The sequence below is a fragment of the Filicampus tigris genome, chromosome 15, assembly GCF_054856515.1.
Source record: "Filicampus tigris isolate MCC_2025a chromosome 15, RoL_Ftig_1.0, whole genome shotgun sequence".
NCBI classification, from domain to species: Eukaryota; Metazoa; Chordata; class Actinopteri; order Syngnathiformes; family Syngnathidae; genus Filicampus; species Filicampus tigris.
In genome coordinates this window covers 16732305-16757474 of record NC_141231.1, presented here as the reverse complement: position 1 = coordinate 16757474, position 25170 = coordinate 16732305, and the positions used below count along the sequence as shown (strand labels likewise).

At 40.9% G+C, this 25170-nt stretch overlaps 2 protein-coding genes across 5 annotated transcripts in view; both read right to left on the bottom strand.

The window, feature by feature from the left end:
• Window positions 1-621: 621 nt before the first annotated feature.
• Window positions 622-2598, bottom strand: ier3ip1 (immediate early response 3 interacting protein 1). Its single transcript, XM_086053523.1, has 3 exons — window positions 2434-2598; window positions 1836-1937; window positions 622-1419 (listed from the first exon to the last, which is right to left on the bottom strand). Exons 1-3 carry the CDS (start codon window positions 2522-2524, stop codon window positions 1364-1366), a joined length of 249 nt encoding a protein of 82 aa, XP_085909649.1. The 5' UTR covers window positions 2525-2598; the 3' UTR covers window positions 622-1363.
• Window positions 2599-2735: 137 nt separating this feature from the next.
• The window catches only part of skor2 (SKI family transcriptional corepressor 2), an 82620-nt gene continuing 60185 nt past the window's right edge, over window positions 2736-25170 (bottom strand). Inside the window, exons 1-9 of one of the 4 annotated variants that reach the window (XM_086052936.1) lie at window positions 12903-13134; window positions 9467-11452; window positions 8872-8929; window positions 8407-8490; window positions 5107-5172; window positions 4853-4951; window positions 4674-4741; window positions 4104-4167; window positions 2736-3801 (exon numbers count right to left, since the gene is read on the bottom strand). In XM_086052936.1, the coding sequence (XP_085909062.1) occupies window positions 4111-4167; window positions 4674-4741; window positions 4853-4951; window positions 5107-5172; window positions 8407-8490; window positions 8872-8929; window positions 9467-11437 (2403 nt within the window). In that variant the 5' untranslated portion in view covers window positions 11438-11452; window positions 12903-13134 and the 3' untranslated portion in view covers window positions 2736-3801; window positions 4104-4110. Of the gene's footprint in view, window positions 3802-4103; window positions 4168-4673; window positions 4742-4852; window positions 4952-5106; window positions 5173-7130; window positions 7344-8406; window positions 8491-8871; window positions 8930-9466; window positions 11453-12902; window positions 13136-25170 lie in introns of those variants that run through there. The other 3 variants (XM_086052937.1, XM_086052938.1, XM_086052939.1) reach the window with 3 other exon arrangements.

The following is a 25170-nucleotide window of genomic DNA, read 5'->3' as shown; positions in this document are numbered from 1 at the left end:
GTGAAAAAAAAAACGACCATGTAGAGTAAGGGTTTTTTTTCAAAAAAAACAACCAAGTATAGTAAGGCGTTTTTTGGTGAAAAAAAAGTGACTATGGTATTGGTAAGGCGTTTTTTTTGTGCAAAAAAAACCCACGTATAGTAAGGCGTTTTTTGTGAAAAAAAAAAGCAACCAGGTATGGTAAGGCCGTTTCTGTGTGAAAAAAAACAACCATGTATATAGTAAGGAGTTTTTTTGGGGTGAAAAAAAGCGACCATGTATAATTTGCCGTTTTTTTTTGTTTTTGTTTTTTTTAAACAACCATATAGTATAGTAAGGCCTTTTTTGTGAAGAAAAAAAACAAAAAAACAACCATGTATAGTAAGGCGTTTTTGTGAAAAAATGACGATGCGTTTTTGTGACATTATGAACAGAGCTGAGGTGTATTTCAAACATCAGCAACTAACCTTTCAGATTTGTTTTACTCATAACACCACATTCTGAGCAGTGAAGCGCAAATACGCATGCAAAGAAGGCCTGTGATCACTTGCAGATATTATTGAAAAAAACAAAGCTCAATGCAACCTAATCACAGATTAAACAGACTTTTACTGGGTATATCCCTCTGATTAACATATGCTTTCAATTCTAGCAGAGCCGCATTTGCCCACCCTCAGTTTGTTAGGATCAAAAGTGGTTAATAATAATATTTGTTGGGATCAACAGGGCTGGAAATGGTGATAATTCACAGCATATGGGGATTAGAACAGAAGTGGAGCAGCAGGAGGGAGATGAGTGGAGTGAGAGAATTGCGTCAATATTTACAACAGAGGGGTGGAAAGATGAAGAGAAAACGTTTTTGGACTGAATTATGACAAACATTTTTAAGTGGTACATTTATTCAGAGAAAAACATCTCGAAATCGAGATGATGACAACACAAATAAATGCAACAGGTATTTTTCCCCACACATTTGGCACAATTCTGAGAAGCAAATCAACAGTTGGAATATGCCTGCAGTAATGACACACTAAAAATGTATGTTTTTGTCATGCGGTAGGAAGCCAGAAAAAAAACACACAATCATGGGGAAAACATGCAAACTCCACACAGGAAGGCCGGCGCTGAGATTTGAACACAGAACCTCACATTGTGAGGCAGATGTGCTCACTACTGGTCTATGATATAGTTCACATTCAATTACAACATTAAAAAAAATGATTTAGCTCAACTGTAGACATCTATTGTTTTGTTTTTCTTAAAAAGTGTGAGACAACAATGCTTCCACCCTAACATCATCTGTGTTTGTGTCAATGTGCATATGTGTGCAATTGTTCCTTGGTCCTGCAGTTTGAGTTTGATACTTGATCCTGCTGACCGCTCGTCATCCAAAAAGCAACAGCAAGACGATGGAGGCTGAATTCACGATTATAAGAGGCACTGGAAAAGCAAGGAAACACATTTTATTTTATTAGCTAGGTACAAAAAGGCATAACTATATTAGAAAGTGGTCTTTTTTTTTATTTCAGTAGCTCAATTCAAAAAGTGAATCTCATATATTCAATCATTGAGACTCTTTCTTATTCACAATATTCAGATTTCTTGAGATGGTGAATTATAGCCTGTAAACTATACACTTCAAAAGTATATATAAAATAGAGACAATTTCACTCTGTATGTAGTGAATCTATATTAGATTGAATTTCACTTTTTGAATGGCGCTACTTGAATTAAGTAGGTTTCCCATGTTACTCGAATTCACCGAGTAACAGTGAATAACAGCGGTTTGGATAATGGATGAGATGCACCTGTATTATACTGTATTCATGTGAGTCAGGTGGACGAAAGGAACCGACCTCTCATGATAGTTCGGACTGAGCGGATGAGATTTAGGACTTGGGCTTTGATTCCCGGGTCATCTCCAAAACCTGAGACCCCCTGATCGACACCTGATCCAACTAGGAGACAGAAGAAAATACACGGGCGATATGGTACAGGACATAAAGCAGGAGCCAGAGCTGAAATACTGTATTACATATACACACGTTGATCACAACATATGAGCCCCAATTGGATCCTACACAAGAGCTGCACTTATAATTAAAAAAAAAAGACATTACAAAGGTAATATCCTCATTTAGAATGTGCATGTTGCAGCGGTTAAAACACTGTATCATACTGGTAGCCGTTTGCAATGTTTTGGTTAGCTATCGAAGCTACAGGAGAATGCAATCAGAAATGTGCATTGCTGTTTAAACAGGTTCATTCGTTGCCATCTCCATAATGTAAAGTATGACAAATAATGTAGAACCAATTATGTGTCTTCTCCTTTCACAGGAGATGGCGAGCATTGTCCTTCTAGCTAACAAATTTCCCCTTACAGAGACATCCAATTAAAATACAATTCGCGCATGTAGTTAGTTTCCCTCAAGAACGACTAAACCCAACACTTACTTTTGCTGAGAAACCTTTCTTCGTGCAACACGGCGATGGCATTTGTGCACAGAATAGCGGTCTGGATGAGTGAATAGAGCGTAAACGCCATGCTGGCAACTTCTCTGGTTTTTTTTTTTCTTTTTCAACCACTCCCACAGATGCACAGCAGAGGGCCGTAAATGAGCAGAAAATGTCGTACAAAGAACAAGCGTCGTAAATCTCACACTCGTGACGTAAAGCTTATGTCTGACGTAGAAACGCCGAAACATTTATATAATATGCATTAAATATTTTTGTACCATTAGGAAACACTTCCAGTGTACGTTATTTTAGTCTTTTAATTTACACATACAATAAATTGCAGAGAACATTAACATAGTTTATTTAAATACATATGCAGTTTATAACATCTTTCTTAAATGACAACTTTATCCATTCATTTGGTTCAACGCATAAACAAGATGGATGAGGTTTCATTTTACACTTTGCGACATACAATGACAACATCATCATCTTTTCTCTTTGTCATAAATAATCATATTTTTAAGGTCAGGGTCTGAGACCCCAATACGGAAATGAAAATAAACACATTTAAACAGACCGTGAGGATGAATACTCTCACATTGGACATTATTTACAATTGTGTTGGGATATATTACAAGATCCATATATACAATTTCATGTCCATCCAGCATCTGCAGACATCACAAACCAATTGCAAAGGTAGCATACTGATGATCAGTTTTGAGTGAAAGTGAAACTTTAATTTATTATTTTCTCATTTTGGAAAGTAGAAAAAAAAAAAGGACCTATTCGGATGCTCTGCAGGAAACTTTTGGACAATATGACAAAAGATGTTCTTTTGAGGTAACATTTCCTGTGTGTCTAGGATGTATATGTTCACAGTAAATAATGGCTGATATGTCATTTATTCATATTACAGCAAAAAAAAACAAAAACAAAAAAACAATAATAACAGTAGCATGAGGACTAATTTACAGCAGCCGTTCAAAAGTCCTGAACAAAAACAGTCTTAATATGACTCTTTGTATCTTTTAAAAACTCTTTAAAAAGTCAGGTAGTTGAACTTTAGTAGGCTAGGCTTGACGTCCGCAGGTAAATTCACAGAGGGGGCCGAGGGCCTCTTTGGGTCCTGGTTGGTGTCTTTGAGTCTGGCTGCTGATTTCCATCTCTTGTCATCAATTTGTGTCTCTTTTTGGAAATAAATCCCAAGGTAGAGGACAACTGTGTCAGGTGCAAGGAATCCAGAGAAATGCCTGCATTCTTCTATATGTCTTTTTTCCCCCAAAATTTATTTTTTTGGTGGGGAATGGGGGTAGGGGGTCACATAATTCTTCTTTTTCCTCGCAGATAAGATGACTCAGCCTGTGAAGACAAAAAAAAATACAATTAATAATGTGTCAATGCTGTTTCTGAATAACACAGCGAATCTCCTCATAGAAAAAGTTTAGACGAGGCAGACAATTAAATTATACTGCCTTATAAAGGCTGTAATTGGTAACTGATTTGAATCCTAATTTTAATTTCAGTAAAAATAATTGAAATTATACCACAATCATTTTATGAGTTTAACATTTTGAATATCTAATTGTTTCCGTGTGCTCTCCAAATAGTGTAAAGTGCAACCATTAGAAATATTAATAAAACAAAAAAAGACCTTTAGCTACCTTTTAGCTATTTATTCATATGGGAGCTGATCTTTTCTTTTCTAATGATGTTCGCATACGGAATCTGGAAGACAAAAAAAGTTGGAGACACACAAAGCAAATTAGACACCTAGCGATTGTTTAGGTGAATACAATTTACGACTTTTTAGTATTCATCAGTAGCTATTTGTGCACACACATTGCGGGCTTTGTGACTATGTGACTACACAAGCGTGTCCAGTTGTTCCAAGTGACGGAAAGCAAAGACAAATTGAGGCTGTCAGTCTATCAGACAGCTGTGATGATTGATTCAGATGCTGCACAGGAAGCTCCTCACCCATGAAAGACAAACTATATGATTGGATTTACTGTATGTTTTATTTGGATACACACACAAGCAACAACAGCGCAGTCAATTGCTTTTTTTTTTTTGTTACCTTTAACAAAGTGGCTGGAGGACTTTTTTTTTTAAATATATGGTATGCATCAACTTACTTAATATGGTTTTTATCAAGCATACGAAGTAATATCAAGTATTTTGGCAGTGGGGCGCATGTAGTGTGCATTTTTCTTTTGCATGTATTGCCTTACCATCTGTAAATGTTGGACCATCTCTTCTCTGTAGGCTAGCTCTCTTTTCATCTGGTCTTGGAAATTATCTGAAATGACAATGGAAATTCATTAGCCGGTGCTACGTGGTAGACGAAATGCAAACATACACATTAAACCCTGCCAAGGGAGACTAGCACTGAGCTTTACTTGGGACTTACGGAAGACAGGAAACGGGGAGGTGCCCTTTAGAGCGTGAAACTCTTGCTCCAGTCTCCTCCTGAAGTCTATCTGCTCCAGCAGAACCTTCTGGAGCTCTTCTGTCGGGGACAAAGGCAAAAAGAGAGGATGGCAATGTTTCAAAACAGCTCTCACGTGTAATTGCTTATAATGCCCCTGTTCAAAATCACCCCAATATGCAGCGAATAATTTATAATGCAAACACATGTATGTGAATCAAATCGTTTTTGTTGACCTTTCTCCATATTCTCCACGCCTTTCTTGAGCTGCACAGGAGACGAAGCCTCTTGACTTTGATCACCTGAGAACACAAAGACAGTTTGAGATGAATACAAAAATATTTCCGGTACAACTCATAGAACAGCACAGTTGATCAGCGTTTGAATTCTTCCCATCAACAGCTTGAGTGAAAGTGCTGCAATTCACCATCTGACCACGAGATGTCAGTGTCCCGTTACGCTAACGACTGGAAGTCTCCATCACTTTTCCTCACTGGAATTCCATTCTCCACTTGTGGTCAGAAGTTATTTTGCTATTAAGGCGAACTTTGATGAATGGAGAGTTAAGTGGTATGATGCATCTCCTATAAAAGTATAGGTCAGGGGTCACCCACCTTTTTGAAAGTGAGAGCTACATCTTGGGTAGGATAAATGTGACGGGCTTCCAGTTTGATACGCACAAATTTGCTTCAAAACACCTTTAATTAAGTGGTATATTTAAAGACGACTTAACTCAATATGTGGCACATACTCATATTCAAAAGCAGTTACAAACAGAGTTAAAGAGATTTCAAAGTAAAAATATAATAGCTTCCTAAAATGACAAAGTGGATGCATGAACAAGATGTTGTAAAACATGCTTTTAAAAATACTTTAAAAGACCTTAATCATAGTTATGCTGGGGGGGAAAAAGCATAATTTCTAACCTGGATTTAAAAGCATTTACACGTCATTGACATGTATATTTATTCATTCATATTACTCACTAATTATAAAGGATACCAATCGGGGGACCGTATTATACACAAGTACAGTGAAATAAAAAGCTTTTTAAGGGTGATTTAGGGGGGGGGGGGTATTATACAAGGGTGCGTGTTATTCACATGATTTTACGATATAAGTGTATACATACTATTTTGGTTGTTTGATGTCGTCAGTTCTAGTGACCTTGCTACAAAAGAGTCTGAATATTGGAAATGCCTCTCAGGATGACACAGCGCAGTTTTCAACACCGATGCATTACACTGAGAGAAGTTGAGACTGTTTGGATTACCGAACTTTGCTGCACAAAATGCACACTTTTAGAAATAGCTTTTGTCAAAGCTCCCACAAAATTCAAAGCTCGATTGAAGGCTGCAAATTGTCCGTAGGTGTGAATGGGATGGTGAATAGTTGTTTGTCTCAAGTTGCTCTGCGATTGGCTGGTAATGATGACAAGCGCAACAATGCAAACCCTGCTAATTTACTCGTTCTTCAAACATCTCGTTTGCGGGGCCTTTCCAAATGTGACTAGTTTGAAAGCAGCACGCGGATGCGCGCGTTTCTGCCAATGTGGTAATGAAGCTATCGCCAACACTCAACCGTGTATGGTCTCCTCCAGTCATTTCATCTCTTCCTTCAGCTCTCCTATGCTCTTTCCTCTCATTTTGAGCAGAGAGTTCCCCCCTCTCGCCTCTTCTTTTCCTCTCCTCTCTCTGTCTCATTTGACAAGCAAATTTGCAGACACTGCCCGAGGATAACAACCTCGTTTGACAGTCAATTAACCGTGAATAGTCAAAGCCAAAGCGGTTTGCATTACATAAATGGAAAATTAGATTATTATTATTTTTTTTTTTTCCCCTCCCTAGAAACAGAGGGAGAGTTTAAAGACAGTGGAGGCGGCGAAGGAGGGGAGGGGAGGGCTTGCGTTCTCAAAGGAGTCAGGCCTTCTAATCACGTAGCGCTTCCCAACGCCCAGGGAGACGTTTGGCAATCAGGGGAAAGGTGGTCTCATTTAATTTGTTTCGTGTAATTTTTCGAAATACATTACACATTATGTGCGGGGATCATTACCATGCGCGCGCGCGCGCGCGCGAGTGTGTCGGGGTAGCGGGAGTGTGTTTGCGTTCGTGGGGGTAGATATAAACGTTGGCACAGATGTCATAAAGCACTTTTAATGTCTTCCTGACAGATATAAAAAGGCAATAAGCTGTGATCTTTTTCAAACAGCAAAGGGTTTTTTTTAGAGCTGAGGAGAAAAGAAAAAAAAAAAAGGCAATTATGTCTGCGGCGATATTGGTCTAGGATGAGGTCTGCCACCGCCGCTGCTTATTTCCGAGCTGATGTTTTCTTGTTGAACTATAACGGCCCCCCGAAGAGCCTCGGCGACAACTCGGCTAAGCAGCTTCGCGCGGCTCTCGCTTCCCGGTGTGTATTTAGGCACTTCATTAGGTACACTTGCACAATCGAATGAGATCCAAAACAACAGATGAATCTGGGAAAAAAAATAAAAATGCCTTTACACAATTATGATAAGTGCTCATCCGTCAGAGTCTATATTGATTTTACAATAAGGTGCTTAACGTAAATGAGCACTGGCTTTGAAAATTATGATTGTTATGTTGAAGCATTTTCAGAATTGTGATGATGATTAGACTCACCTGTGGTTGAATGCTTGTCGATTAGATTTGTTACAAACTAGATAATTGATATGAACTTTTGCAACATTTATTACAAAAAACAACAACAAAAAAAACCCCACATTTTCCATTTTAGTGCAGTGTTTCCTCAACCTTGATCGAGCCATGGTACCCAGATGAAATTAGACAAACCTCAGGACGCACCACCAAGCCAAAATCTCACCACAAGTATGACTACTAAAACAGTGATCTCACTTCAGTTTACTCCCAAACTGACTCGTCAAATGTGGGCTTGATTAACTGAACGCAAGACTGATCTATTCAAAGGAAGCCATGATTTATGATGTTGTACATGGCAACAAGTGGACACACGGGTACAATGCAATGGAAAAGCATTTTCTTTGTTCTGCCTGTCACTCTACGTCACTGGCAAAGAGAGTCGATCATATAATGAATAAATAATCATTTTCAAACAAATAAAGCCAAATTGGATGGTTTCCCGCGGCACCCCTTGATGATCTCTCACAGCACACTGATCACGAGGAACCACTGATTTTAGTGCGCATCTCATTTGCTGTCAATGGCCCACATTTGTGGGGTAATAGTTGGCCATTGAAATGTTCATTCCGAGCTGAAATTGAGGCTTTTCTCACAAATCTTTTGGGGTGTCGTTGTTTATGGTGAGCACAACAATTTAAATGATGAAAATGATGACATTTTGGGGATTTCAATTGAATGTGTTGCCTTGACATTTGAATTCACATGACTTGTTCCCCCTTCATTGCAATTGTTATTCTGGGATGGAACCAACCTGACAATTGTGCAAATCAGATTTTTTTGTTGTTTTTTTTACTATAACAAAATTGAAGAGTTTAATTACTCGACAGCATTCAGGAATAAGGGGGAAAAAAAAACTACCTGAGCTTTCCCTCCAGTAGTCTGATGTTGGTGCTGATGTTTCATTCTCGACTCCAAAGAAGCTGTTCACCTCTTTGTTGTCATCTGGAAGACACAATGAGATACGTTATGGAGCTGGTCATCTGCGGTCTTCTTGAGAAAAAAAAAAAAAAAAAAAGGTGTGTGCACGGTGTGTGTTTGAGAATGCGTTTGGTGGTGCGCCACCACAAAACGAGCAGAGGACGCTGTCGGTGTGAGAGATGAGAGCAGTAAATGAAACATTGCAGAAATATGTGTCACATAAAACCTCTCACTCAGACACTCAACTGCCATGAAATAACTGGCTTGGGCATGACATCCAAAAAAGCGTTTCTAGAAAAATGGATAGCAAATCAAAGCTGCTTTAATAAGGAGCCTGAGTGTGTGTGTGTATGGTGCGTAAGACGAGTGTTCTAAATGACAGAAATTTGAAACGTGTGCGCCCACCTGACGTGGAGTCTTTGGTTGCGTAGGCGGGTAGTCCTTCATTTCTGTTTTTGTCCACCTGGAATCACATATATTCAGTCATTTTTACATTTGCGTGTTGTGCGTCATATAACAGAAGAGCGGCAGAGCGCGGGAGGGGATCAAATATGCCAACACGCTTTTCTGTACTCGATCAAATCTCTTTTTAACGAGTCAGTATTATTTACAATAATAAGCGGCATATTGATCATGTTTTTCTCTCCCTGCATGTTTATAAAATCGCACATGCACAATAGTTCTCTCCTGCTCCCGCCGCTGCGACCCCCAACCGCCCCCGTCCCCCCCCCCCTCCTCAGCGGCCAGGTTAATGCAAGCGTCAACAGGTTAAAGATTAGAGTTGCCCTAACAGGCCGAGGTCACGCTGGGGGAACAAACACGCCGTGGCCATGAAACGGCCCACATGCCAGGGTCTATTAGCCAAGATCAGGGTGGGGTGACTCTTTCAATTCCTACAGGGAGGAGGCAGCCGATCAATCTGTTTATGCAGATCACATCACCGCCCGCTGCAACGCCATTTAAATAATAATTAGCTGATGCGGCCTGCGGGGATATTTACGTTTTTGTGCAGTGGGTCTTCTCTGCGCGGCGGGCTGGAGTTGGAGAGCGGCAGGCTGGCGGGCGAAGAGGCCGGCGAGCTGGGCGACTCCTGTCGGACGGGGTCCGCCGAGGGGGGGGAGGCGCCGGGATACGCGGCGACGCTCCCCCTCTCCTTCGCCCGTTCCTCCCCGGCACCGTCGCTCACGGCGGGCAGGAACAGGTTTGTTTGCCTCTGCGGGGGCCGGCTGGCGAAGGCCCCCTCGTCCTCTTCGTCTTCCTGCTTGGAGGACTCCACGTCGACCTCTCCGTCCTCTTCGCTTTCCCCTCCGTCTGCTTCTCCCTCGCCCCCGCTTTCGCTGCCGTAACTGCAGCTGCTGCCGGGCGAGAGCCTGGGGTGGCGGTCCGAGCCGGCGGCGAGGAGCCCGGGCTCGTCGTCGGTCGCCCCGGCGACGCCTCCTCCGCCGCCGTGGAGCTTAGCGATGCTCTCGGCGTCCTTGACGACAGGGCGGAAGGCCGAGCCGTAGCTGGGCTTTCTGGTTTGGAGTGTGGGGTTGTCTAAGAGTTTCAGCCAGCTCTCCGAGGTCACGGGCCGAAGGTCGGGGGTCACCATTGCACAGTCGGGGTCGAAGAGACCGGATCTGGATGCGGCGCTCCCGTTGTTAGGGCTCATGTTTGTACTGACGCCGTTCCCGTTGGCAGCTACGGCTCCCGCTTCCGAGGAGTCAGACAGATCCAGGAAGGCCTGGCGAAGGGAGGGATTGTCAGCCAGTGAGGAGAGGCTGGGCTGAGGCTGCAGGTACGTGGGCACGGGGATCCCGCCCGCTGCTCTCGGTGGCCAAAACATGCAAAAGGGAGGATAAAAAGCGTCCTTTCGCCCGGGCCACAAAAGCCCCGACAGTCCTGCGCCTTTGTGCCCGGCTGAAACGTCGCTGTCCTCTTTTTTCTGCTGGCACAGGCCGAATGCCGGGAAGGGGTAAGGTGAGGGGAAAATCGACGTCGGGGGGAACTTTTGGAGCATGCCGAAGCCTTTGCTGGGGACGGGGATGACCGGGTAACTTCGCGGCGTCTTGCGCGGGGACAAAGCGCCTCCGTCGAGGTCGTCTTCATCGTCAAAGTGCGCTCTTTTCTGGGCGCCCAGGTCGCCCCCCATCATGTGCGGCACCACCGAGCCGACGGTCTTCATGGGACCCATGGAATGGCAGTGGCCCGCGGAGGGCAAGGCCCTCTTCCGACTCCCCCCGTTGAACATAGCCTTCACATCTTCCCAAGCGTAAACTAACTCGTCAGCCGGATGTTTGTCGCTAAGTTTGAGGTGCCGCCGCCAAGAGTTGAAGTTGGCCGCGTCGGGTTGCGTGTACTTGGCGTCGGGCGTGCGGTGGGAATGAAAGATGAACTTGTTTGGGGAGAAGTACATGTTGCAGAAGGAGCACTTGATGCATTTGGCCCGTGAGCTGTTGTAGCGCGCGGGGATGAAGTTACCGCGGCAACCCCAAGCGCACTCGTGCGTCACGTCAAAGGCAAAGTTGTCGGGCAGTTTGGGAGGCATGTTCTCGCCCAGGAAGGACTTGCAAAGACGCTCGGCCTCACGTTTGGTGATCATGCCGCAGCGGCGCGACGAGATGGGCATGGCCCCGGCGCGGCGGAGGATTTCCAACTGAACGGGGGTGCACTGGACACAGGTGATGCCCAGCGCCACCCGCCGGTTGTGGATCTCGTTGTAACTGTAGTTTTTGAGCAGCGTGTTGGAAATCTGCGCCAGGCAAAGTCTCTCGTTGTTATCGATGACCAGCGACACGATGGGAACGCCGTACAGGATGACCTGGCCCACCTGATTGGGCTTGAGGGGCGAGGACGAAGACGAGGGCGAGGGCGAAGATAAGGAAGACGAGGAGTGGTGATGGTTGGGCCGGGGAGGAGTCAGGGCTTCCTGCGGGTACGGGCCTGCTGAGCTTGTCATGATGATGTCATTGGAAAGATGAGACTTGTCCATACTGGCACAACAAACCTGCAGAGGGGCAAAGTAAGAAAAGAAAAAAGGCCAAAGGCGTTTTGATGCTGCGCAAGTAAAGCAAAATTAAACAGGACATCAAATATAAATAAAATAATTATTTCACATGCATTGGAAAAAGCATCTCAATTTGTTAGGTGGGTTTGAATGAAATCCATGCCCAGAGTTTTGCTTTCTGAGTCTTCTCTTTGAGTTCTAACCTGAAAAATAAAGGCGTCTTTCTAGCTACAGTAAGGCAGGTGAAATTAATATTAAAATATAATTCTTGAAAAAAAAAAAAAAAAAAAAAAAAAAACTAATTTAAGGTCAGCCCATGTACTTCAGGTGAGAAAGTGCAGCTATAATGAAATTGCACACATATTGTCCAACCAAACTATGGCATTGATTTAATTATTTGGACAGTCTAACTCATATATTATTGTATTTAAGTAAACATCAAATATTCAGCATAAAAAAAATCAGGAATGTTACTCTTGTTTCATTATTTGACTAAAACTCCTATATGTAGCTAACGGTTTTGTAATTTTAGTAGTAGTTTAGAATGATTATCACACTCCCCAAAATGCAAAATATCAAAATATTGTGCAATATTATCAAAGTATTTCATTTTCAAATAACGCTATAACTTTGATAAATCAGTGGCATTCCCATCAGTCTCATTGTCCAAAGAAATTTTGAATCATGCATTAAAAAGAAATGCATGCATGCGCTAAATCTTGCAACCTCTTTTCGATCGAATGTTTCTGCATCATTTTGACATTTAGAATTATTTCAAGTCTTAAAGTTGTAAACGGAAAGACACGGCTTAATTCTTTATTACATTGCCACACAATACTGATGTAATATCTGATTTAAATAATTAGAAATACAGGCTATATTTTAAAACTTGAAATGATTAAATACTTATTTCGACGGCAGAATGACTGGTTGTTTTTTTTTAAAACAAATTCACGCATAATATGAAGTAATGAATAAAACGTGAAGGTTGAATGGAAACAACAATAAAATCGGCTTTTTTTCAAACGCTCTTTTTAAACGCTTTTTTTGCAACGCATATTCATTTGTGATTTATCTCGTAAAAAGGGAAATGTGTACACATATTAAACGGGATCCAAAACTTTTACTGCGCATTTATGCACACTTTGCGCTAACAACGGCAATTTATGAGCCAACATCCGATGGAAATGATTTACAATTGACTTCACTACACTTTAATCGAACAATGTGAAATCAAATTTGAAGTGTATAATTTTGTATGCTAGCCGTATACTTTTTCTCCTCTTTAAAAAAACGAGATTACCCTGATGTAATATTCAACAAGAACAAAAAAATAATTCATCTTCATGGATGGAACCGGGCAAATCGCATATTATTAGTGCAAAGGAGACATTTGTTGTTCGTTTTTCAATGGATCAAATGTACTACTGTATTTATGTCGAGTGCTTACCTCTGAGAGCCGACAGTCCTCCAAATTGCTCGTGTTTACAAAAAAATCCCTCTTACTTGAAAAATCACTTTATCCTACATAGCATGAAAAACTCTTTTTTTTTTTTAAACGAGCGAACATATAACCACTATTTATGTTAGTTTCTTCTGTTTTTTTTTTTTTTTTTTTTTTTTTTACTGGGTCTAACTACAGTGACATAGCTCGTCAGATGTGACTAAACCGCGGACGCAAGCGCCGCTTTTATTCGCCTTTCAGAGGTGCCACGCGCCAACTTAATCCGTCTCTCCCTCCCTCCCTCCCTCTCTCCATCTCAACCTTGCTCTCTCTTTTTCTCTCTCTCGCTTTGCTGTTTGATTGGCGTGTGGCTCGAGCTCAGCCCACCACGACCGCCACCACCCGGGACACGTGCACGCGCCACACTCACTCCAACAAGCAACATATCCATGCGCGTGCTGAAACGAACGGAAATGCATAAAAATAAAATCACAGAGGAAAATATATATCGTACGGTGACTTAGGTCGCCACTTTGTTACAATGTGCATTACGGTCGAAGAGTTTAATGGCAATTTTAGTCGTAAAGAAGTGTAAAGGAATTGACAGTGAGCAAAATAGCACTAATTAGGGCCGCGTTCCATTAAGTTTGAACAGGTTGGTGCCGCTGTTAGCCAAATCCAGCTAGAGGGCACAGGAAAGGTAAATTTCTTCCTTCCTTTCTTTCTTTCTTTCTTCCTCGTTTAATTTTGGGTGGTATATATATATATATATATATATATATATATATATATATATATATATATATATATATATATATATATATATATATATATATATATATATATATATATATATATATATATATATATATATATATATATATATATATATGCATCCTCATTACTTCCTGCTTGCAACAAATCCCAACTAACAGGAGGTGAATTATTATTAGCTTTACTTAAGTAATTAAAATGGACACGGCACAGTGGTGAAATGGTTAGCACCTCGGCCTTACAGTTCTGAAAGGATTCAAATTTCCACACCAGCCTTCCTGGGTGGAGTTTCCAAGTTCTCCAAGTACATTTTGATTGTAGACTCAACATTGATAATAGCATCTGAGTGTGAAATGATGATTGTTTGTTTGTCTGGCGACCAGCCCAGGGTGTAGTCGACCTCTAGTGCACTTGTACTCATGATTAAGACAAGTGCTGTGGAAAATGGTTGAATGAATGGATGTACATGGACAAACATTCACCATTCACCATTCCCAAAGTCAGCTGATGCAAAGTCCACCCACGACACTAAGGAGGAAAAAAGCTACAGTGGATGAAAATGTGTCCCTGCAGTGCACATTGAAGTCAAACTACACACAACTTGTATTTTGGGGGGCTAAAACATTCATTGAAGTTGGAGTAACTTTACAATGTACATAATGATATTCATGGCAACAATGTTGGTTCGCACAAAAAATAAAATAAGTTGGTTGTCTCCAAAACAATTTGCTGAGGTTTTTTCTTTTATTTATATCTTGAAGTTGGGGGACAATGAGGATTAGGTCTGTCAACTCTTATTTGTTTGTTGCCAATTTTAACAACAGCGAAACTTGTTTTGTTTTGTTGAATTGCCCAACTTAAAAGTTTATCCAAGTTTGTCGCCTTGAAATTTTGAGTTCATTGCAGTGTTATACTTCACCAGGGTTTTAAAAAAATAAATAAAAATTTAACTCTCTACTTGTACAATTTGCTCAATGAGTTACAAACACTCCATCATCTGAGGGTCCGAAAAATGAATGACAAGGCATCCGAAGAGGTTTTCGGTCAGTAGTCATCTGACTAAAGGATTGGGGGTCTCATTCCAGTATTCTCTCAAAAGGCCTCGATTTTTTTTTTTTTTCATCTTAACTCTTCTGCTCCACTTGCTTTCTTGTGTAGCAAGCATCTTGCCCCGGCTGCTCAATTACTCCATCCACTAAAAATACGCAGCCAAATTACAGATGGGAGCCCACAGACCTAAATATAAAGCCATGTAACCCAGATTGAAGGATGTCGTCACCCTCCTCAAATGAGGGAGAAGCGAAACATTGTTCATAATTATTTGGACAGATTGCCCGGTGGCCATGGTTTTGAAAAGTAAAAGTTGTAGTTTGACATTAAAAGGCAAATATTCGACATGAGTTGGGCCTCATTCAGATTCCGTCAATGTTCTGCAGAACATGCAACCTGCACAAGAGAATCTGAGCTGAGATTTGATGGTAAGGTAACAAACACGTATATATATGTATATATATACATATATATATATATGAATGTTAAGTCTAATTTTAATGAAAATTCCGTATCATTTGTTAAGGTGCAAGTTGAGATGAGCCTCCGACCTCATTTTTGGGGCTGTTGTTGAGCGCGCGTGTGCACGCGACGTGCACGGCGCGCGCGCGCGCAATCACACGAGTCCCATCTGCTCCTTTTCAAACCAATTTACCTCGTCACAGCGCGTGCTTTTGTCTCGTGACACAGGCAAGGGGCGGGGCCACGGGTGATTTGCCTCAGCGCTTGACGGAACTGACGTCACGGTCGAGTTTTCGAACCGCAAATATTTTATTGACGTGTAATATTCCCCGTAGTTTAAATAAAGTTTTCCGATGTTTATCATGAACTATGGCGTGTAAATAAGATGAAACAAATCGTATTAAAAACGTTATTAAAAGTATCTTGAAATCAGAGTGAACGGAAACAATTAAACGCATCACTTTATTAAAAGTAGAGCGTGACTAAACCACGTGAAGCGGGGAAAGGGTTTATTTCCATACAATGCAGCCATCAGACGTCCTTTTGTACCACATCACTGTTTTCATAATGCATTAGCCGGTCTCCCTGCTGAGAAATTAATCATGCGTTAAAAAAAAAAAAAAAAACGGACTTGGGAGGGTCAAACCAATGAAGCACACACACACATTGATGAGAGATGGAAACATAATAAATTAAGAGGTACAACACTAAGTGAGCTTGAGACATTTAACATCAGAGCTGTCAATAAATGTAACACGCCCCAGGTGAGTGATTACCATGCTAAAATGTACCCCACAACACTCCTTTCTCTAAACATCAAGCCACTTCATAATAAAATGAGGGAATCTATCTCGTTTTTGATACATATTCATGTTCTATTCCGAAGTGAGGTGTAAGGCATGCATTAAAAAAAATATATATATATGAGCCAAGAATAAAGCGCTCCATTCATTTAGTGACGATTAAAAAGCAGATGTAGGCTACAATATGGTCGCTCAAATGTAATCCTTACTTAATGCTGCGCTGTCTTTTACTGAATGCAACTCTTGTGTTCGGAAAAGATTTAGTGCGCCATTACAATTAACACACATCTTAAGCAAATTGGAGGGGAAATTATAATGGAGATTATTATTCTGACTGCAGAATTTTATTACAGATAGTGAGGCTTTGAAGCAGATTGCCAACGTGCATGCAGGTCATCGATCCTGCACGAAGTCAGTAAGCAGGATAATAGAACAACAACAAAACAACGGACATAGAAAGTTTTAGCATATGCCGACTGTGCAGCTCGGTTCGTCTGTTACGCTCCTGTTTATTAATATTCGGTGTTGCTCAGCCTTGTGGAGGAGACGCGCACGTGTGCTGCCCCGGGCGCTTGTATCAATTAGTACAACAGGAGATTACCATGCATTTCATTGACAAGCACATTAGGTATGGGGGATTATTCTAATGCGTTTTGTTGGAAATAATAATAATAATAATAATAATAAAAAAAATAATAATACTACTATAATGTAATTATTTCCCTTTTTCATAAGCATGTCCCCTTATTGTTTCAAAATGTAATAAAAATATGCAATCAGGAAATAATATGTAAAAAAAAAAAAAAAAACGTCAGTAGAGTAGTTGTTTTAAATCCTCATGCTTTTTTTTTTTTTTTTTTTTGCATTCTTCTCCTGGATCACTCCTGATAAGATATATAGATCGACACCACAAGAAGAATTCAGCTAGAGAGAAGCTCAGGGGAAAGCATTCAGGCATGGCGGAAGATGGTTATTTACTCAGTAATCCAAGAGTTCATAATTAAAGGCTTCCTTTGCTTTTAATGACCCCTGGACACAAGCAAACTTGTGCAAGTTATTCTAAGTGGAATGAGTAATGAGACGTTAACAGTGAACGCTGAGCTTGAAGCCAATTAGCTTCAGTGCAGACAGACTGCTGGGCGCTACAGAGCATTTGAAAAGGTAAGCAGAGAGGCTACAAGGTTAGGCAGGGTTGGGGAGGGGGGGAGTTGGTGAGGGGGGGGGGGGGGTACTCGAAGCATGACTGAAGCTCCTTGGAGCTGTATATGAACGTCCAGAATTCTCATGTTTGACTTTGTCTTATTTTTGTCATATCATATCATTTCGGACATATCATTTCACTGAACTGTTGATGGGGAAATCTCAAGGATGTGATTGAATGAATGTAAATGATAACGTGGTAGTTTAATATGTGGCATCGCTGACACATTCACATGTTGATCTACCGAATCAATGTGTAATTGGATATGTATCAGACTGATAGGGAAGCTTGCAGCGGTTCAGGGAACCACCCATTAAAGAAAGTGGACTATTTTCAGAAACTATTGATTGTATTATCAGGTGCGTCCTCCAGAAATGACAACTATAGGTCTTTAATGGATTACAATTTTTTTGGACAGATTAGCTAGCTGTTAACCCTGCTGTCATTTTTGATTTTTCTTTGTATTTTTGTATCTATTTTTCAGTGCAAAACGCCTCTAAATGTGTGAGTTTATGGTTTGAGAGTGTGGGGGTTGGACAATTTGGGGCACACTGTATAAGACTATTACCTTTTGTCCAAGAGAATCATTGTGTTCTCCACAGGGTGTCAAAGTGACATGCCTTCTACGGGGAGAAGATAACTAACCGGATGATCTCACAGTATCACCGCTTAATTTTCTTTACTGGGGAATAGTTGAAGGTAATGTAACTTAAATAGGCCATTGTGGAGCGAGCGCCGTCATTTTATGTGGGGCATAAAATCAAGGCAACTCACAAGATTGGCACTTAGACCTGAAAAAGACGTTCAAATGAAATACCACAAATGTGGTCCCACAAGGCTTTTACTGTATTCTCTTGCTGTTTGTGAGTGTACATAAGCTTTGTTTTCTGACAGGAATCTCATTGTTAATAACTTTGTATTCATATCTGTAATATCTTAAACGATATGAGAACATTTGAAAAGATATGCAGCCTGCTTCTATAGCTATGAATATTGCCACAAAAGTAAGATGTGTAACTCCAAGATCAGTTTTGGGAAGCTGGTCAACCTCCAATTTGTGTTTGTCACAAAATCATTTTCCCAGAACAAATAATGGAAATAAATGTATTGTGTTCCAGATCTTGTACAGGCATTAACTCACCATTGTGTATGGTAAAAAAAATAAATAAATAAAAAATAAAACTTCACAGCGGTTTAATGAGACTAAATAAAAGTAAATTCGAATAACAGAATTCACACTTTCGTGACAAACCTAAGGAGAGGCGATTGCAGAAGGCGAGCTAACAGGCTTTGTGCTTTTTAACATTCTTTACCTTCATCTTCACTTTAAAAATAACTTATTAAAACAAAATAAAAAATCGGGAAAAAGTAATCCACAAAACTGTACAGCCCTCAGAATCATTGACATTTCAGTTTAAAAAAAAAAAAAAAATTTCATCTATTAATCAAGACGCAACTTGCTCACTACCGAGACACTTTTGCTAAAACAACAAACCTAATGGTGGCCTAATACTTTTGCACAGAACTTTATTTGTGGCATTTGTCTCATCCACCCTCGGGGCCCTGCCATTAAGGAGCTTTTTAAGTGATTACGTTTACATGCGGTCAATAACCCTTTTAAAAAACGAATGTTGGCAGTATTCTGTTTTTTAAAGGCCATGGAAACGTGCGCAAGAACACAAATATGCTCTAATTCGGGTTTTTAAAAACCCGAATAAGACCCCTGGGTTACTCCTTTTCTTACGCAAATATTTTTATTTTATATATATATATATATATATATATATATATATATATATATGGAGGTAGAGAAAATGAAACTCTTTGAGATTTTCTTCAAGCATCACCAGGATGGAGAGAAGTAGAACTGAGCTCATCAGTGGCATAGCCAATGTGAGATTTTTTTTGGGGGGGGAAAGTTCGAGAGAGTCGACTTGGATGGTTTGGACACGTCCAGAGGAAAGCGGGGTGATGAATACGGAGCTGCAAGAGGAAGACCTAAGAGAGGGATGATGGATGTAGTGAGCAAAGACATGAGGGCAGTTGCTGTCGGAGAGGAGGAAGCAGAACATGGACTTCGATGGAAAAAGATGACACGCTGTGGTGACCCCTAAGAGGACAAGTCGAAAGGAAACGAAGAAGGAACACGTTCAAGCTTCCGGAGGCGTGACATGACCTCTGCGGTCTGGTCCTGCGGTCCGCACATTATACGTGATACATGATGCGTTGATGCGTCTCGCCTTGTGCTCGTCCATGTTTTGGCCTCGTCTGTCCATCTGCCCGAGTAAACAAGAGCTATGTTAATGTGAACGTTAAGGGGTCTATTAGCGTGCTGGACAGGAAACGGAACAACCAAAAGCTTTCTCTATCCGTTTATTATTAATGAGGCCTGGAGGTTAATTTACTGCTTAATCACCAGGCGGCATAGCGAGTGATGGAAGGGCCGAATAAAAGCTGAAAGCGGGAAGACTTCCATAAGAATGAAATTGTCAAAAGGAGAGAGTCATTACGGACCAGCGCAAAGATGATTCCAATCATTGTGTGCATGTAATTGTTGCTGTTAGTTAGAATAGGAGCTCAGCTGGCTGCTGTTGGAGAAGTCCCGTATGAACATTTGTGTGTGTGTGTGTGTGTGTGTGTGTGTGTGTGTGTGTGTAACAAAAAAATGGTCTGAACTGGAAAATCGTTTTTTGATTCAAAAGATGCGTCGAATCGAACCGAATCATTCCACTTTCAAATATAGCGAGACGCGTATCGAATTTTCTTTTTACTGGGGGGATATATATTAGAAGGGCACATTTACAGTATTGACAAGTTCATTCAAATGTATATAAAATGATAACCAAAAAGTCACTGCGCCCTCTCGATCTGAGTCCTACCGTATCGAATCGAATTGTACTCCCGCTGAGTCGAACCGAATCGCTGCGACATTTCTAGCTGTTTTTGCACATCGGTAAATAGCTGTCCGTGCAGCATGTGTGTTCGCATGACGGCGTCACAACAGTGTGTCGAGCCCTACAACCAGACACGCTTAATTGTGTAATCCTGTATGTAATCCCATCAAACATACTGTATAGCAGCACCAGACTCTACCAGATTAGACTATGAGCAGTTACCGGTAATCTTCATTTATTGTTTGTTTTGCCTTGCAAATAAGACAAACATGCCGTGCATCCAGTGCAAATCGATTGGAAAATATACTCGATATTGTTGCAATTGATTGAACCGCTTGATGTTACTCTACCATGTCAATGGGTTTTGGGATTTAGATTCTTTTGAAAGCAATCTATAGCACAGAAGAAAATAACACTTTCAACTACTCTTCCTTATAATAAAGCAATCAATCCACAGTCAAAAGTCCACGTATTGAAAACAAATAATACATGTGACCTCACAAACAAGACACTGTGTTCCAGGAAGCACTACCTCATACATTTCAATGACGAGCAAGCTGCACTTTCATTTTTCAATTATTTCATTTGTAATTATTTGATATTCAAGTTAAATGCTTCACGCAGTTTGCTTTAGGGCTCCGAATTTGAACAAGCGTCTGGTTTTCAGAGAAGGGCCATCGGGCATAACAGTGAACAACAGAATTAAAAGCTAATAATTATTGTTCCAGAAAAATAATTATTGTTCAGCCAAATAGCTGCTCTGGTGTTTTGGATTTAAATAACAATTCATATTAGCTGTGTAGGAGGGTGTGCGGCTAATATGGAAGACACAGGCATGCGCGCGCACACATATCTGTCCGTATTGACACTGCGCATCCAATAGCTTTTGCAGGCATGTGTACGTCCTCAATTAAAAAAAAGAAAAAAAAAAAAAAAAACCTATGCCGTACAAATAGGTGGCATTTATGCATACATGGTTGTTGATGTACTACAACCTCACATTAAAACTGCTCATCAAAACAAATGTTATCGTCATTATCATTGTTGTGATGATTCCCGCTGATCTTTCACTGATCCACTCACTCATAAGTACCCCTACGTAGCAGTGGAAGTGAAGGATTAAAGGCCGGGCTGAAAGCGGCGAGCGGGGTGTGTGACACTGATCTGACAGCGCTAATGTTTACAGAAATGTGAGACCTTGTTGTTTTTAAATGGTGTCATAAAAACAAGTGTGTGTCACATTAACACACGCGCGTGGCGCATGCTCACTGACATGCCCCAAGTCCAAACACAAACAAGATGTTTTTCTTGAGGTTTTTTTGGGTGGGGTGGATTATGATCCTTTTAGCAGCGGTATAATCTATTTTTAAATTCCAGATGTTAAGCTTCGACAATAGAGGGGGAAAAAAACATATTTAATAGCTAACAATTTTTTATTCAGGTAAATATGGTAGAAGTAACAATTTGGTGAATTGCAATTAATCATCGCATGGCAGCACTAAAATGCATTATTTGATCACCATTTAGGTATTGTTGCTATCTTGGTCATGTCCACATTTGTGAAAATCCGACTGCACCACATTTAAAAAATGAAATCACGACGACTAGAGCGCTGCCGCACTTGTCAAAAGATGGGTAAAGCGATGCCATTTCATGAATTTTATTGTCGGTTAACCCTAACCCTAATTTAACCCTCTCCAGGCAGGTGTTGCAGATTTGCAACAACTAATTGCTAATCCCCTAATTAATACACATTCATATTATATGAGCCCTTTTTTTTACTCAGGAGTACTACTAAACTATTACTCAAACTTAATTTGAGCCTGAGAGGGTTAATATATGTGCCTGAATGGAGTCAAAAGAAAGGTTGCCAATTCCCAAACAAAACAGTGGAACAGAGATCTTAAATCCAGTTGCCCTTATTTGTCCCAGCACCCTACATTTGACTCCTAAAATATACTTCCTTAAACAGCTTTCACCATAAAACATAGATTTAAAAAAAAAAAAAAAAAAAAAATCATATCTGGCAGCATAAATATGTTTGTGTCTTTTTTATCAAATCCCTGCAGGATTACACCCACGAGAGCTCGGCTTGCTAAGAATCACAGAATGTAAAATGGACAGATGGGCCTATTTGGGATTCTTTAAGGGCATGAGGACACTCGCACAGTTTGGGCGGCTCTTCTGTCACCGGGCGTACTTTGCTTAATGATGACAGCTACACTCACTTGGACTTATTTTCTATCCCAGTTAGCCTTCAAATAGCCTCTCCCAACAGGAGCGATATGTTGATTTGGGGGGGGAAAACATATGTGCTCCATTAATATAGTCCCCAGATGTTGCAGCGCAAATCCCAAACGCTCTGCCATTCTGATTGGCCACGAGGTTTAATCATGAAATGAAGGCGCTTGCCCAGCATGTTTACAGTAAAACACATGTAAACGTCGATGAATTCTACGGCATAGTTTAGGAGAGGATGCAGTGCTTCTCTTGTGACTTCTGAACAGCTTGAATTCTTTCTGCCGTATACTGAAAAAGACACTTGGAACACCTCTCTTAGATTTGGTGAAAATTGTCCTGATAGCACCTCACAGTTTCTTAGGGGACATTAAAACACAAATATATCTAAAAATACATACAATAATATGTTCTATGCAAGCCTACTGCTTGAAACAGGGCATTCTGATAAATATTGCATTTGTGGAGTAAGTGTTAATCCACTCGTTTTTAGCTATCTCCGGGGGCGGCCATTTTGTCTTCTGTCGACTGAAAATGACATCACAACTGTCTTCCGTCGACTGAAAATGACATCACAACTGTCGTTGTGAGCAGTTGTGATGTCATTTTCAGTCGACAGAAGACAAAATGGCCGCCCCCGGAGATGGCTAAAAACGAGTGCATTTTGCTGCTTATATTAACTGGTGTTTTAACCAGTGGGCCTGCTGGGAACATATTCTTGAAAAAAATATGTTTGGGTTGGCTTCGCCTTATAAACATGTGTTTTTGCATTCTTGCACATCCACAAGTTGCCCTATTATGATTGGGCGGCAACACTCATGTTAAGTAGGTTGTGGCCTTTGAACCACATTCAATTAGTTTTGGCGCATTTGATGCGGATGTCATAAAAGCAGTACATACAGGCAAAAGTGCATGTAAGGTCATGTTCTGCGATTTGAAATGTTATTTTTGCAGGGTGAGTTTAAAGATGATCCTCGGAGTGTCTGATCGCTTAATGAATGTTAGATTTAGAGCTCTCACTTCCTCGCTCTGATCCCGAACTGCTGGTTAAGTTGGATTTGGAATGCGCCCACAAATATCTCCTGTCTGCCCTGCACAGATTGCCGAGTAACGTTAAGCACTTTGCAAAGGCATGAAGGGCATGCTGGCCCAAGATGGTTTCACGATAAAGTCATTTTCTCTCCAAGTGCAGTGCACCACAAAAAAAAAAAAAAAGGTTTTATAAGCTTCTGAAATGTACTGTACGTGAAACAAAGTTCATCCGCGGTTCAAGGCTAACCATGGCTAAACATGGAGTGCCATCACACATCAGTTAAGTTTGTGATTTGATGACACGTTGTGCATCTCTGTGTTATTTTGAAATTTCTTTCAAGATGGTCCACCAAATTGGAATAAAACCGTGTAGGCGAATGCTATCTGTTGATATAGGTCAACTGAGCATCAGCGGCAGGGGGGGGGGGGTGATTTAAAGATCGCTACATATTTAGCCTCTCCGCTAAGTCTTCCTGGTATTTAAAGTGTGGATTTATCCTATAGCGTGACATCTGTATACAGTATTGAACATAAGCCAGACTTCTAACAGGATCAGATGTAACTTCCCATGCAAACGGTTTACAATACAATACAATACAATACAACATTATTTTTATCGTGCATTTCATAACAGCTGCAGCTGTAACAAGATCAGGTACTCCCGGGTTTTATCAGCTATTGGTTGACTGCCCAACCAAACATTTTGTAATTATCTCAATTATACACGGCGCAATATTATGTGATATACCAGCTACACTGGGGGAATTTTTTTTTTTTTTTTTAATATTCTCAATTTTCATCATGATTTAGCATACAAGTCACATTTTTCGAATTCTTAGGCCTTGGTGAAGGTGGAGCTCTACTAAAAATAGGTCTATGATCCAATAAAGACCTCAGAGCAAGATTAGCAAAGAATGTCATTATGATACGCTTTTTCATTTTTTTTTTTTTTTGTACAATCAGAAAACTCATGAGCTTCAAATCCTGGAAGGTTTGATTTATCGCCCCTTCATTGCTTCCATCTGTGTCACCGGGCGTTCCTTTTCGAAAGCCTTGGAGAAGTATTTACTGAAGTGGAATGCAGTGCTTCCTCTCTCCATGCCTACTGTATGTTCCCTTCCTGGCAGCCACCCTCCTCCATCCCTCCACTCCCCTATCATGTCATCGCGTGTCCTGCGGGATCAGGGAAATGATTAAGGAAGACCATTTCAAATACCTTTCAAGTCTCTCCCTGATGACATCGCAAAGTAGGTGGGCATGGAGAAGGTGGAAGATGGCTAGAGGTGCAGCTAACTTGCATGTTGGGGACAAGAACAAAGGCAAAGTTAGTCTGAATTTTTTTTCTCTTTGGCGGATTTATGAAAGTGCCCGGTGTGCATTTTTGGAAATATATTTAGTACAATGTTGTTGTGATGTGTGAGTTCAGTTGATATAAGGGACTCTGAATGCTATGTCTGTGCAGAGGCGGGTTATCCGCCAGACGGACGGACCGGTCCGTTAGCCCGTCACTGACAGGCGCCCGTTTTGGCTAACGATTGGCTAACGATTTTTTTCATAAACGACGGACTAAGCACTGACGCAAAACGGGTTTTCGTCCAGCGGCGTAATCGTCACTACCGGTGTTCATCAACGGCGGACGCTTACAGTTCGGTTCCTCACGAAAAATGACGGATGACGAACCAGCGAAATTCAGTGAAACGCCCACCCGTGTGTTTATGTGTGATCGACAATGAAGCAACCGCAGTTGGGAGCGAACCTTTTGAGGTCCTATCGTAAAACAAACCATTTTCAAAAAAAAAGTGATAGGGCTATATGCATAT